This window comes from Microcaecilia unicolor, chromosome 4 (genome assembly GCF_901765095.1).
Source record: "Microcaecilia unicolor chromosome 4, aMicUni1.1, whole genome shotgun sequence".
Lineage (NCBI taxonomy): Eukaryota > Metazoa > Chordata > Amphibia > Gymnophiona > Siphonopidae > Microcaecilia > Microcaecilia unicolor.
This window is the reverse complement of record NC_044034.1, coordinates 67,588,646-67,603,545: the sequence shown is the minus strand read 5'-3', so window position 1 is coordinate 67,603,545 and position 14,900 is coordinate 67,588,646. Positions and strand designations below refer to the sequence as shown.

General features: G+C 42.9%; 1 protein-coding gene across 1 annotated transcript in view; it reads left to right on the top strand.

The window, feature by feature from the left end:
• Positions 1–14,900, top strand: part of MIPEP (mitochondrial intermediate peptidase) — a 298,500-nt gene that overhangs the window by 168,240 nt on the left and 115,360 nt on the right. Inside the window, exons 15-16 of the mRNA XM_030200312.1 lie at positions 6,065–6,139; positions 11,692–11,811. Coding sequence (XP_030056172.1) covers positions 6,065–6,139; positions 11,692–11,811 — 195 coding nt within the window. The remainder of the gene's footprint in view (positions 1–6,064; positions 6,140–11,691; positions 11,812–14,900) is intronic.

The following is a 14,900-nucleotide window of genomic DNA, read 5'->3' as shown; positions in this document are numbered from 1 at the left end:
CCATCTACATGAGTTTCCCAAACCAGCAGTGATACATCGGTCGTCAGCACTTTTTGAGGCTGAGAAATTTGGAATGGAAGTCCCAGGGTCAAATTGGATTGAGCAGTCCACCAGAGTAGAGAGTGAACAAGGTCTGGAGACACTCTGATCACATCTTCCAGCTTTCCCTTAGCTTGGTACGACTGGGAGGCTAGGCTGATCTCATGTGAAGGCATGTTATGGGTGTCACATAAACTGTGGAAGCCATGTGACCTAACTGCCTCACATCTGCTGATCTGTGACCTACTGAGAGGTTTGAACCTGAGATGCCAGGGTGACTGGGATGTCTGCCCTCGGTCCCAGGAGAAAAGCTTAAACCTGCGTATCTAACAGGGATCCAATGAATTCCAATTGTTGTGCAGGGTGAAAATGGGACTTTGGGTTGCTTATAACAAAACCTAGGAGCTCCAGCACCTGAATAGACCTCCGCATGGACTTCCGAGCACCGTCCTCCAACATGCTCTTCACCAGCCAATCATCGATGTAAGGGAACACATGGACTCCCAGTCTGCATAGCGACGCTGAAATGCCCTCCCGCGGGAGGTGGTGGCGATGAAAATGGTAATGGAATTCAAACATGCGTGGGATAAACACAAAGGAATCCTGTTTAGAAGGAATGGATCTATGGAATCTTAGTGGACATTGGGTGGCGACGCCGGTATTTGGAGAATAAAACTGGTGCAGGGCGGACTTCTACAGTCTGTGCCCTGAGAAAGGCAGGGACAAATCAAACTCGGATATATATATAAAGTATTACATACCATGTAAAATGAGTTTATCTCATTGGGCAGACTGGATGGACCGTTCAGGTCTTTATCTGCCATCATTTACTATATTACTATGGTAAAGGCTCTGGAAGCTGATGCGAAGCCAAAAGGCAACACACTGTACTGGTAGTGATGTGTTCCCAACCAAAATCAAAGATACTTCCTGTGGGCTGGAAGTATCGGAATGAGAGAGTATATGCATCCTTTAAGTCCAGAGAGCATAGCCAATCATTTTTCTAAATCATGGGGAGAAGGGTGCCCAGGGAAGCCTTCCTGAACTTTTCTTTGACCAGGAATTTGTTCAGAGCCCTTAGGTCTAGGATGGGACGCATCCCCCCTGTCTTCTTTTGCACAAGGAAGTACCTGGAATAGAAACCCTACCCTTCTTCCCCTGGTGGCCAATTATCGGCGCTGATTGGCTAGTTAATTAAGTTGTGTGCATAAAACAGAATATTCTCCACTGCATGGGCCTGTAGAAGGGCGGAGAGTTCGACTACATGGGCCTGTAGAAGGGCAGAGTGTTCCTGTGCAAGTTCCTGCTCATCCTGAGAGCTGAAGTAATGAGCTCTCGGTGGGCAATTTGGAGGTTTTCAAAGCCAAGACAGACAATTTGGAGAACCCACCGGTCAAGGTTATAAGGGGCCACCTTTCATGGAAAAACTTAAGTCTTCCCCTGAATGCCAAGTCATCTGACACACACACACTTTGATAGCGGCTGTGCTCTGCAGGAGCCAGTCAAAAGCTCACCCCCTGCTTTGACTGGGGAGCAGCAGGGGCCTTAGGCACATGCTGTTGATGAGAATGAGCGAGCTGGGGTTGGGCCTGAGCAGGCAGTTGAGAGGAAGTGACGTACCTACATCTCTGTGAGTAGTAGGCCACCCCTCTTCAGCTTGCAAAAAGACCTCTTGACTGAAGAGGCTGATGCAGAAGGGGCCCTGTGGGAGAGAGAAGAGATAGTATCACTGTCCTTTTTGATTTGGTCAGCGACCTCCTAAACCTTCTCTCCAAAAAGGTTATCCCCCTGGCATGGGGCTTTCACCTACTTCTGCTGAACAGACTGTTCCAAATCAGAAACACGCAGTCATGAGAGTCTGCGCATTGCTATACTTTGAGCATAGATCCTGGAAGCTATGTCAAAGGTGTCATAGGTGCCCCTGGCTAAGAGCTTTCGACACACCTTCTTCTTGGCCAGCTGGCACACTACTGACTCGGCCTGTTCTGGTGGGAGAGAGTCCGCCAAGTCCATCAGCTTGCGCACTGAGTCCCGCACGTAGACGCTCATGAAGAGCAATGAGGCTTGGAATATTTTCCTCCCAAAAGAGTCCAAGGTTCTAGCTTCTCAGCCTGCGAGTGCCGAGGCATAGTTCTTAGAACTCCTGGCTCTTTTGAGAGCGGATTCCACCACTATGGAATTGTGAGGCAACTGAGGCCTATCAAACCCAGGTGTGTAGTGGATCCAATACTGGGTGTCGATCTAATTAGGCATGACAGAGGAGACTCCCAGTTCCTGTTGAAGACTTCCTGGAGTACCTCTTGGAGAGGGACAGTCACAGGCTCCCTAGGAGGAGACATATGTAGCCCAGGACCTCAAGCATCTTAGCCCTGGGCTCGTCCTCCACTTCCAAATGAAATGGAATAGCATCAACCATTTCCTTCACAAAAGAGGGAAATGAAAGGCTCTCTCCGGAGGAGATTTTCTACTTTCAAGCAGAAGGATTCAGAGGGGATGCCATAGGACTTGTCCTCCAAATAGTACCTTGGATCCTGACTCCCAGGAGCATTCTTCATCAGTGTCAGAAACTCCTCATGGGAGGGCTGAGACTGAACCTGCCTTGACCTTGAGAAGCCATGTCCTTGAGAGGGGCGTCAAGGAGTTGGCTCCTGCCTCGACTCCAGCGAAGCTTCCTCCACCGATGTCGAAGGGGTACCGGCTTCGGTGGCAATCAACACCGGGGCTGCACACAGAGCCTGCGTCAGAAGCTGAGGACAAAGTGGGGCCACAATGGCTGTATGGCAGGCACAAGCACCCCTGATACTGATGCACATCGTTGCAGAATGCCATCCAGCAGCTGAGGGAGTATGGCCCGGATACACTCATCAAGTGCCGGCTCCGAGACAGGCTGCAGAATTGATGGGGCCAAGATGAGAGCCAGGTCCTGGCTGCCTGGAGACAGGCGCATAGGCACCTCCTGGATAGAGGGAGAGTGATCCTCCTGGCACTGACGCTTCTTGGGTGCCGAATCCCTCGACACCCCAGAGCTCCCAACACCATGCATTGAGGATAACCGATACCGATGCTTCTTGGCCTTTGCCCGAAGCTTGGAGTCAATACTCCTCGGTGTCAACGAGGATGACATTGAATCTTCACGTTGCCTGAGGGTTGGGTCCCAGGGGCCCTGTCCAGCAGCTGGCATAGAGAGAGATGGAGATCCACTCGACACACCACTGCTCCCAGTGCCAGTGGGTCTCAAAGCAGCCATACGGAACGACGCTCCTAATGCCGATGCAGTCTTCAGCCTCGATGCCAAAGTCGAGGACCCTGATCTGACTCCAAAAATTCTCTCGCATTGAGCCTGTCTGGCAACCTGAGTCGTCGTCATCCAAAGACATAGTTGGCAGGGCTATGGTCGGGCCCTAAGCACTGAAGACACCATGAATGAGTGTCTTTGCTAGAGATTGTCCGATTGTACCGGGAACAGTGCTTAAAGCCACTGGGAGCTTTAGTGGACATGGAAGGGAAAACTTCCAAAGTGAAATGAAAACACGTGATGGTGCATGAAAAAAAGGCAAGGCACCACAGAAAAATACACAGGAAAGACCCGACTGGAGAGTAGGCCTAAACACAGCCTAAGACACGGAAAACAAAGGAAACCTAAATCCTGGCAAAAGTCAACTAAAAATGTACGGAAGAACAAAAGGTAGAAAAGTCTGAAAAGGCACAGTGAAGTGCTCAAAAAGAAGCCAAAAAGGCACCAAAAAGAAGCTCTTCCGAACCGGGCATGAAGAGAAACCACAGATGCAGTCCTTTCTTCAATGCGGTAGAAAAACAACTGCGGTAACCACACCCTCGTGGCAGATGGGAAGGCACCCGCATATTTGCAGTGTGTCTCGCACTCCACAAAGCTCTTAAAACTTGTTATAAAGCCCAGACCAGGCATCACGGCACGCGTTACCCACTTGTGAGAATTAATGGCCTTCTTGTCCTTGGAAAATGGAATTTACATACACCACTTTATAGAATATTCTTAGCAAGTTGTGTGTGTAAATTCTAAGTGCCAATTAGTGCCAGTAATTGCTTGTTGAAAGGCCAATTATCGACGCTGATTGGCTAGTTAATTAAGTTGTGCGTGCAAATCAGAATATGCTCAGATCGCACTGTATAGAATTTGGGGTTACATGCTTATTTTTGCACAGTTAATGAATCCTGTGAAGCGATGATTTTGATTTATGCTTATCTCAGAATTAGACTGCAGTTTGAATGCACCATTATTCTTATCCTGTTAGACCAGCCCAGACTAAAGGGGGAATGTATCAATGTGGGCTACCATTAAGATGTGTTATTTTGCTTTTCACCCTAGTTATTAGTAACCAGGATGCATTGCATAAAATGGGACTTGTGCTAAAATAACATGCGTTAGTTACTTTTTGCTGGGGCGTTATTCGCCTGCTCCCAGCCAGGGCCCACCTAGCCTTAAGGTTAGGTAAGCAGCGTAAATCTGACTGTGGCCCAAGGCTCACCTACCCTGAGTCATGACAGCTTGGCAGGTGAATATTTCATCTATCCTAGTCTTTTTACAGTAAAGCCTCAACCAAACTTGGCCCTTAGCACTCTCAAGGTTTTGATTGCAGCCCGGGTCTGTTTTAGAAGCAAAGTTAAGGCCATTTAGTTGGTGGTGCACTTAGACATTTCCCTATTTTTGTGAGGTGTTTGGCCTCCCATTCACCAGGTAGTAACACAATGGGATGTTAACTTGGTCCTGAATTCCTTGGTGGGTACCCCATTTGAGCCATTAAAGTGGGTGACTGTGAAGGACTTGACCCTAAAGGCAATATTTCTGGTGGCTATTTGCACCAGGCATATTCAGAGTTGTAGGTGCTTTCGTATTGGGACCCATGTCTGTTGGCAGTGACACGATGTCTCTGAACAATTTCATTCTTCTTACCAAATGTCTTCTCATGTTTTCATGTGAACAAATCTGTCTCCCTTCCAGCATTCTCCAGAAGGATGTGTCTCTAGGACCTTGTACAAGCTGGACATCTGCAGGACCATAATTCAGTATCTGGAAGTTACAAACTCTTTTCAGAAGTCTGATCAACTTTTTTTTTCCTGTTAATCAGAACTCATAGTGGCAAGACAGCATCAAAGTTTTCAGACTGATTGAAGTGATATATATTCTGAATTGGAGGGTGGTTCCAGGATGTCTTTGGATGCACTTTGAGGTTGCAGGTGATGACCTAGGTGGAGGCTGGTGCCATTGTCCTGAAGGGAATCTATAAGGTGGCAACTTGGTGGTTGTGAATACTTCTTTGTTATGCACTACGGGATCATTGTCTAGGCTGGAGAGGATATCACTTTTAGTAAGGTGGTGTGGAAGGGAGTCATCTTCCACACGGAAAGTTAAAGCTTGGGTACATCCCATCAGTCTGCACTGGTCTAACAGGATGATAAGGAAGGTGAAATTCATACCTGCTGGATTCTTTTGCTTGATTCCCACTGGACCAATTCAGATCCCACTTTGGAAGACAGTAGAATTTGTGGTTTTTCTCATCTTTGGCTGTCTTGCTGCAGCTATTTCTGCAGAGGTATCTCCTTAGGGGAAATTCAGTCTCTGCCTCCATCTGCTGGTTTAGCAGGAATCAAGGAAAGGAAATTAGCAGATAAGAACTTTCATCGCTATATGGCAGACCCAGCTAAAGAATGCTATTCACTGAAATACTCTTTCCAGTGATGAGCTTTGTCCACAACGTTTCTCCATAACAGCTCTGTTGCTGCTAAGTATTGATTGCAGCAGTGCACCTAGTTCCACTCAGCGTAAGTGGGGAATCTATAGTAGATCTCATACCCTGCAGACAAATAGCACAGATCACAGGCTAGCTTTTATTAGTCGATTACAAGTGGGATTTAAAAAAAAACCTTTTATTTTGAACATTTTGCATCATATCACCTTTTGTCTGTCATGATTTGGATGTGTAGTCTACTACAAGGTAAATATTAGAGCATTACGTAAGTAACATTCAAATGTTTTTCTTTATTCAAGCCACTGCCAAAAGCCATGATCTCTCGTCTCTGTGAGTCTAAGAAAGTGTGTGCTGCAGCAGATATGAAGCTTCAGGTATGTGCATCTTTAATGTAGTATTCACAAAACACAGTGCAGTGGAATGAAAGTGCATTGTACTAACCAGCATTAAAACTGGGTGGTAAAACAAGGTACCTGACAATCTTAAAATTGGCATCAGATCAATATTCAAAATGTGACGGCATTACCATAGCTGTGCTAAAGTTGAGTTACATTGACCCTAAAGGCTGTTCCTGCAGGCCTTACAATCTAAGTTTGTATCTGAGGCAATGCAGTGTTAAGTGACTACCCAGAATCACAAGAAGCAGGAGTGAAATTTGAACCAGGCTTCCCTGGTTGTCAGCCGAGTACTCCTTCACTCTAGGCCATGCTCTGCATATCAGTTTCCCGGAGTTAACTGGACCAGAGTGAAACAATAGTTGCTACAGGGAAACTTGTATTCTCTAGTCTTGGAAAATGATCAGTTCTGTAGTCCATGATCTCACTCCTCCCAACTGCCAGAAGACTTGAGCCTTCACAGCCTTTGAAGAATCACAGTTTCTCCTTTATTTCTGAAAGTTGCAGACCATTAGATTTCCTCCTTTCTCAAAAGTTGTGGCCCAAAAACTGCTCCAATATGGCTTTATCAGCGGATCGTCCCCCCAGATATGAAAGAGTGCCCAGCTGCCTACACCCATGCTAGCAGCTGTCAACCATCATGAAGCTTATGTGGATATGTTGGGAAGTCATATACCACCCATAGAGGTGTTTAAACTCAATCTCCACCAAGTTTACAGAGATGGAAATTTTGTTGGTGCTATAAATAATCTTATTTCATTGCCTTTGCTCCAGAACTTCCCCCACATCTTGCTCCCACCTCTTCGTGCGCTTGGGCTTCACATCTTCCCCATTCCTCAGTGCTTTATGTATTCTTGAGCGCAGACTGCACTGCCCAGTACCTCCTTTGAGGATCACCTCAAATGTTGGCTTTAAGACTATGTATTCAGAGTTTCTCTAGTTGCTATAAGAATATTTTCTATTTTGGAAAAATATATATTTTAAGACCTGATATTCCTTTTACTAAGCTGTGGTAAAATGTGACCTTAACATACCCTTATGCGAGTCTTTCTCACGCATTAAGGGGCCATGTTACCACAGAAGATTTAAAAAAAAAAGGCCGAAAATTGACGTGGCTATGCGGTAAAATTGCATTTACCGAGTGGCCATGCAGAGAGGGAGTACTTACCACCACCTATTGAGGTGACAGTAAGGGCTCTTGCAGTAACCAGGTAGCGTATGGTGCTGCCCGATTACTGCCAGGTTAGCACTGCACTAATTACGTAAAAAATTTCTGTAGAGCTTGAAATGGTGTGTGTTCAAGGCAGAACTACCACCGGCAGCCACGCCGGCAGTAGTTCCAGGTTGCTATGCGGCAACCCTTTATTAAAAGGGCCCCTAAAGCTATTTTTACCACAGACAAAAAATGGCCCATTTTCCTAATTAATAGCCGTGCTCTAATGTTGCCTTTAGCGCATGACAAAAACACAGAGAAGAGGAAACTCTGCAGATTATACAGGAAACCCAGAAAGAGCAGAGGTGGCCAAAAATGTAGACAAAAAGTTGTTTCCAAAGCTAGGGAAAAAGATAAAAACACATATGCATATGAAAGGGCATATTTTTTTTTTCAAAAAATATTCCCTTTTAAATACTCAAGAATAAAAGAAAACTAATCATAGTACAACTTGAAATATGCTATACTAAGGAAAAGAAAAAAAAAGGAAGAAAGGAGGGGGGAGAAGGAGAAGGGGGGAACATGGAAAGGAAAGGGGAGTGGTAGGGGAACAGAAGAAAAGAGTTACAATGTAAAAAATACTTTAAATCTATACCACTTTAAAAAAATAAGCACACTAAAATATCAAATTGTCATAAAACCCAATATATATGTGTGTAAAAAATGTATGATCTAATGGATGTCCAGCAAACAAAAAGTATAATCATTTATTTCTCCAGAAGCTTTCTAAAACACAAATAGAAACCTAAATAAGCTTTGAAGTAAATAGTAAAAGTGGATGACCAGTGTCAGCTCTGCTGTCGGCACTGCTCTAAACTATATCTGTTTGTGTGCCAAATTAGCAAGCCATGCTCCATAACAAACAAACAAGAAAAAAGGGGAAGGGGTGGGGAACTAGTGTCGGTTCTACTCTTGGCACTGCTCTAAGCTATCAAATATAATCATTTTGTTTCTCCAGAAACTTCCTAAAACTAAAACAAACATAAATAAACCACAGCTCCGCTCTCGGCACTGCTCTAAAATATATCTGTTTGTGTGTTTGCCAAGGCAGCAAGCCGGGCTCCATTACAAACAAAGGAATTTTGGTGCCGTCTAATATTAAAATTACGAGGTGTACCAAAGATGTCACAACATATCTTGAGGCAGTACTGTACATAGATATGGTCCCTTTTTGTTCACAAGCCACTAAAGACATTATCCATCCCTGCACACTTCTTTGGAGATACCACCCGTGTGATCGGCAATGAAATAATAAAAGAAAATAGAAATCATATCAAATAACCGGCCAATAAAAATTAAAACTGTTTTTATAGATAATTACTTGTTTTTGAAAATGATTCAATGTGGCACGAAGACAAATAAATGCTGCGTTTAGTGAAGCAGTATGTGTGTATATGCTTAAAAATTAAAAAAACTGCCCTGCTCAATACATCCTAGAGATCAATATTAAAGGCAAGTGAGCAACTTACAATTCTTTGTTAAATTGTGAGCGGTTAAAGAAAAAATATCCCTACCTACCTCAGAGCAGCGAGGTGTTCCAATAGACACTATACCTTTCACACTAAGAGGGTCTTTTACTAAAGTTTAGCTCGAGTTATCTGCAGCAGGGCCCATGGGAATAAAATGGGCACTACTGCAGATAGCTTGAGCTAAGCTTTAGTAAGAGACCCCTTAACATTTATGAATGCTTCACATGCAACACTTGCCTTTTAAGGAACCAAAATGCACCAAAACACTGTCAAGGGGGTGGTTTTTAACCCATAACTGGAGGATAAAAATTGAGTATATCGAACAGTTATTTGCCAGAGATTTTATTTATTTATAGGAGTGGGAAAAGTGAATAATAGAAAACAGACTCTAACATAAGTTTATTTGCCTAAATATGAGCGTATCCATCTAGCAAACATATTATGTAAATATGTTTAAATTTTCTGCATTCACAAGATCACTCTTATGTACAAATAATGAGATATTATATACTGACGAGCATGAAAAAACAGGTAGTCATCAGAAAAAAGTGTTGGGTATACATAGAGGGGAAAAGGAGAGGAGGGGGAGGATAGGGGAAGGAGAAAATAAACAGAGGGAAGGTAAGAAAAAGGGGAAAGGGGAGGGGAGGAAAGGGAGAAGGAGAAAACAGGAGAGGAAGGGAATGGGAGAGAGGGGAAAAAGGAGGAAAGGGGGAAGAGAATGGGGAAGGAGAACAGGAAAAGAAAGAAGAAGAAGGGAAAGCGGGGAGGAAAGAGAGAGCAGAATACAGGGAAGAAAACCAAACTGGGGAAAAAGGGTCAGGGGCAAGGACAACAACAACAAGAGGTAGCCAGAGAGGAAAGGGCCAGATTGAAATTACTAGGTAATTAGCGAAAAACTGTCAAATCCAATTTATGATTTAACCCTTTAGGTACAACTGTATCAAGATTAAAAATAAACCTTGCTTGTTCTCTTAAAGGTTGCTGATCAGTGTTGCCGCCTCTTCTAGCTACATTAACTTTCTTAATCCCAAAGAACTTTAGAAATCAAAAGTGTGGTCAGGCTCCAAACAATGTTCTACAAGTGGAGTTGATCTTATAGTTCTCTTGATGCAACATTTACGTTCAAGTATTCTAGTTTTCCCTGTTCTCTTAGTTTTCCTGATATAATAAACTACAGGGACAAATGCTGATGGTTGGTGTAACAATGTGAGTAATGTTTTATGTGAAACTTCTGTCAAAACACTTTAATAAACAGGGAATATGACATACACTGCAATTGTCACAACAATAATGACCATTTCTTCAACTCTCTCTACTGTTAATTCTGGAAGTAATTCTGGTATAAGCCTTTCTTTAAGATTTCTATACCTTGAGTATACTGTGATAATCTTTTTATTCCTAAAATGTTTGTGTTCTCCTAGTATGTACCAATTTCTTTTTATAATTTTCGATATTCGATTAGCCAGGGTAAAAAATCTTAGGGTACACACAATGTCAACATCGTTATTCTTTTTATGACCTTTTAGAAGTGTTTCCCTACATGCACTTTTAGCTTTAATATATCCATCACTAATGTGTTTACTCGGATGCCTTTTATTTTGAAATGTGTCCATCATGTCTCCAGCCTGTTCATATTTGTTGAAATCAGTTCACAATCTAAAGCTGTGAATATGGTAAATTTTTTCAAGATAATAAAGGATTTCTATTTGGCTCTATGGTTTTGTCTCCTTTTTTGGCAACCTCTGCTCTTTCTGGATTCTTCGCCATTGCATGTGGCCATGAGCAAAAATTAGCACTTGAGCCCTTACCACACTAACGAGTTAGCATGTGGTAATGTGGCTGTGCTAATTGATTCACACTGTCACACCTACTCTCTGTCCCCAGATCCCCCCCCCCAACCGAGAAAAATTCAGCTATGTTTTTTAGTGTGTGGTTCGCATGCGCACATTGGGATTTTACTGCAGAATGCCTCAGTACATCCCATGGTAAGTCCTTTCAAGCTGAGGTAAGCGCTCACTAGTGCTTACCCGCAGTTTAGTAAAAGGACCCTATAGTTAAGTGCCAGTACCAGTGCTTAAATTTGGGGTCCTTTTACTAAACTGCATGAGAGAGGGGCACACGCCAGGGGCCCTTTTTACTTCAGCGGGTAAAAAGCTCCCCAAAAAATGACCATGCAGCAAGATAACTCTTACTGAGTGGCCATGCGGTGGGGAGCACTTACCACCACCCACTGAGGTGACAGTAAGGGCTGCCGTGGTAACCCATCAGTAACCGGGCAGTGTGCACTGAAGCCCAGTTACCGCCTGGTTAGCACCATACGATTAAAAAAAAATTCTTCCTGGCATGCTGGAGATGGCACACACTCAAACCAGAACTACCACTAGTGGCCATGTTGGACTGGCGGTAGTCCCTGGTTAATGTGCAGTAAGTCCGTGTTGGGCTTACCAATGCTTTGTAAAAGGGCCTCTTGTGTATCGAGCATACATCTAAGCAGCAGCTGCGTCACTGTTCATACACATAGGTTAGGTCTGCAATTTTGCAGGAGTGACTTGTGTGAATAACAAATGCTGAAATTTGTTACTACGTATGTAATTTTCTTGCTGGTCTCTGGTCACTGCTACTCCCACCTCCTGATATATGCATAAGTTTAATGCATAGAACCCATGATGTGGTCCTACACATAAAATTATATGTATATCTGGTATAGATGAAAAAAGAAGGGCTTAAGCGTCCAATATCAATGCAGATAATTTAAGCCTTTTTTTCAGTATCAAGTCCTTAGTGAACAGCTTCACTATTTCTTAAATTCTAGGCAAAAATGCATCTATATTTTATTTCCTATGTAGGTTTTTTATGCTGTTCTTGATCAAATCTACCACGGAAAACATCCTCTAAAGAAATCAACTACTGAAATTTTGAAGGAAACGCAGGAGACATTTTATGGACTGCCATATGTGCCTAATACTGTGAGTAGAAAGTTTTTAATCCCAGCTTTCAAAAGATTAAGTCGACGCAGGTGTAGACTGACAGTGATCTGGGCCCCCGGGTACTAAGGGTCATGGGACCCTAACCAGTTATCAAAATTGATTAAATTAGATGGAAGCTAGGGGAAAGAGGGCCCCCTACTATAGTTGCTGGAACTTTGTTCACTTCTCTATTGTCCTAATGGTCAGTCTGCCACCAATTAGAAGTGTTGGGTGAGGGATGGTATGGGTGTTTTTTAATTGACTAAGGCAGTGGTTTCCAAACCTGGTCCTGGAGGCACCCCAGCCATTCAGGTTTTCAGTATATTCGTAATGAATATTCATGAGAGAGATCTGCATGCATTGGAGGCAGTGCGTTTGAATACTCATTGTAGGTATCCTGAAAACCTGACTGGCTGGGTTGCCTCCAGGACCAGGTTTGGGAACCAGTGGACTAAGGTAAATAGAAACAAAAAAACTGATGTTTGCTCACTTTCCCTAGTGTGTGGGTAAAATGATTGTCACTATCTTAAATCCTACACAAGATATCAGTTCTCGGCTTCAGTTAGGGCTTTATGTATCACTGCCGTGTTTCACATGAAGCGATCTACCAAAAATGGGGAATAACTACAAATGTTTGTTTTTTGGTGAATTATACGGTGGCAATGTATAGGGTGACATCATTTTCCCTGTCCTTCTCATAGACCCTATTTGATTTTCAGCATTACTGCCACTCTTATTTGTAGGGATCCTCAATGCCTGTCTTACACTTTTGTTGAATACAAATTTTATTTTTGCCCTCCATTACTGCTACGAAGAACTGATCCCATTCATCCACCGTGACTGAACCAAAATTAATTTGGGCTCCGAAAGGCAAATTGTGGGGAAAAAGTGAATATCAGTTGTCATACGAACAGATCTTTAGAAGGTGTTACATAATATAATTAGACCTACCACCTAGGAATGCCAAAAGATCATCCCGCACATTCCTTGATCTGCATTTCCCCAGTTGCAAAGGAATGAAATACAAACTAATGCATGGGTCAGACTTCACGTACCTGAGCACACAGTTATGGAACGCACTGCCGCGCAGCTTGAAATCGATCCACAAAAGAACGAACTTCCGCATATTACTGAAGACCCATCTCTTTGATAGAGCATATCAAAAAGATCAACCCATGTGAATATGCACAACTCGCCTATCTAACTTCAGAACTGTTTCTTAACATCTGCTTGTATACTATTACTTTGCTTTTATCATCATGCTACCAAGATCATGTAATACTAAATGTTTATTTTACTAACATTCTTCCACTAATGATGTATTGTAAGCCACTTTGAGCCTGCAAAGAGGTGGGATAAGGTGGGATACAAATGCGACAAATAAATTACATATATATATATATATATATATATATATATATATATACAAGTGTTAAATGAAAAGTAATGCCTCCACTTCCATAATTCACCAACAGATGAAAGCACTGATGTGCTATTCCTTTTCTCTTTATCTTTTAAATCTCTTCCTTCACCTCAGATGGTGAGACATGTCTGTGTGAAGAAGCTGTTTTGCTATTGTTTGTGAAATGGAAGCATGCAGTGAACACTCATTGGTGTGATTTAAGCAATTTGCTGTGATAGAATTTCTGACTGTTGATGAAGTCCATCCAATGTAAATTCACTGCCATATGCAGGTTGGTTATGGTGGTGACAGTGTTGATGTGAGTACTGTGAGTCACTAGCTAAAGTATATAAAGATTGTGGACCAGGAAAGGAGGATTAGTGTGATCAGAAACAAAGTAGGTGACAGCAGCAGATGAGTCTCACGTGAGAAAGGTTGATGAACTCATAAAGGACAATCAGAGGATCATTCAAAATGTTACATTGCAACCCTGAAAACTTTGAAAGGAGAATTGAGAAGAGTTTGGACAGTTCGTTGCAACATGACAATGCTAGACATCACACAGTACGAAACACCACAGAGGCAATTGTGAAGATGGGTGTCTCAGTCTTACCCTGTCCGTCATACAGCCCAGACTTAGCACCATGTGATTTCCATCTTTTTCTAAAATTGAAGGAATACCTTCGGGGGCATCTGTTCAACTTGAATGAAGAGGTGGAAAGGACTGTAAGTAACTGGTTGAAGAGAAAATGTGTGGTTCTGTCATGACTATTGTCCATCATTGGCAGAAATGTGTGGCGCATGGTGGCGACTATGTAGAAAAGTAAATACATGTAATAAAAGAGCAAGTTTCAAGCATTTTTTTATTCATGACAATATTTTCCTTTAAACATAAGCTATGGAGATGGAGGCATTATTTTTCAATTAAACCCTGATACACTTGAGAGAAGATTATTGGCTATGCAACAGGAGTAGCCACCATTGGTATTCTGTTAAAACCTTCCTCTCCACCTGCAGTGCTGCCTGTAAAAGGTTTTTAACCAAAACATATACATGACTTTTATTTGCCACCTGGAATCCTAAACTTGAGTATATTTATTCCTGCCTACATTCTGCAGTAGCTGTGCAACTTCTATTCATTCATTTGCATGTTTGTTTAAACACTTTTGAGGCCTGTTTACTGATGTGCGCCAGACAGCGTGGGACTTAGTGTGCTTTGTTATTGCACAAGCATGATGATTGTGAGGTATGAGAGCAAGTTATGCCTCTCCTGAGCGGCATTAGCAAACTGTGCACATGAATTGTGTTTAGGATTCAGAAGGTCGGGTTTGTCATCTCACCACTGCCTTGAGCAAGGGATACCTGACGTGACGGCCGGTTCAAGCAAACTGTCCTGCAGAATTTGTTTGGTGTGTAGAATCCCGTCTAGGCCCAGTTTTGTTCTGTTCCAGGCTTCATCTCCACAATTGGTATATAAATAGTTTCAGGTTAATTGATTTACAGGCCTCGATGTTTCAAGTCCCTGTTATCCTAGCATTGTTGTTTTCAGTGAGCCTGGCAGCTAGGGATTCCCAGCTATAAGAATATGAAGGTCTGCTTGTCCTCGGAGGAAGTGAAGTTACTCACCAGTAGCAGGTGTTCTCCGAAGACAGCAGGCCAAGTATTCTCTCATTCCCTCCCACTTCCC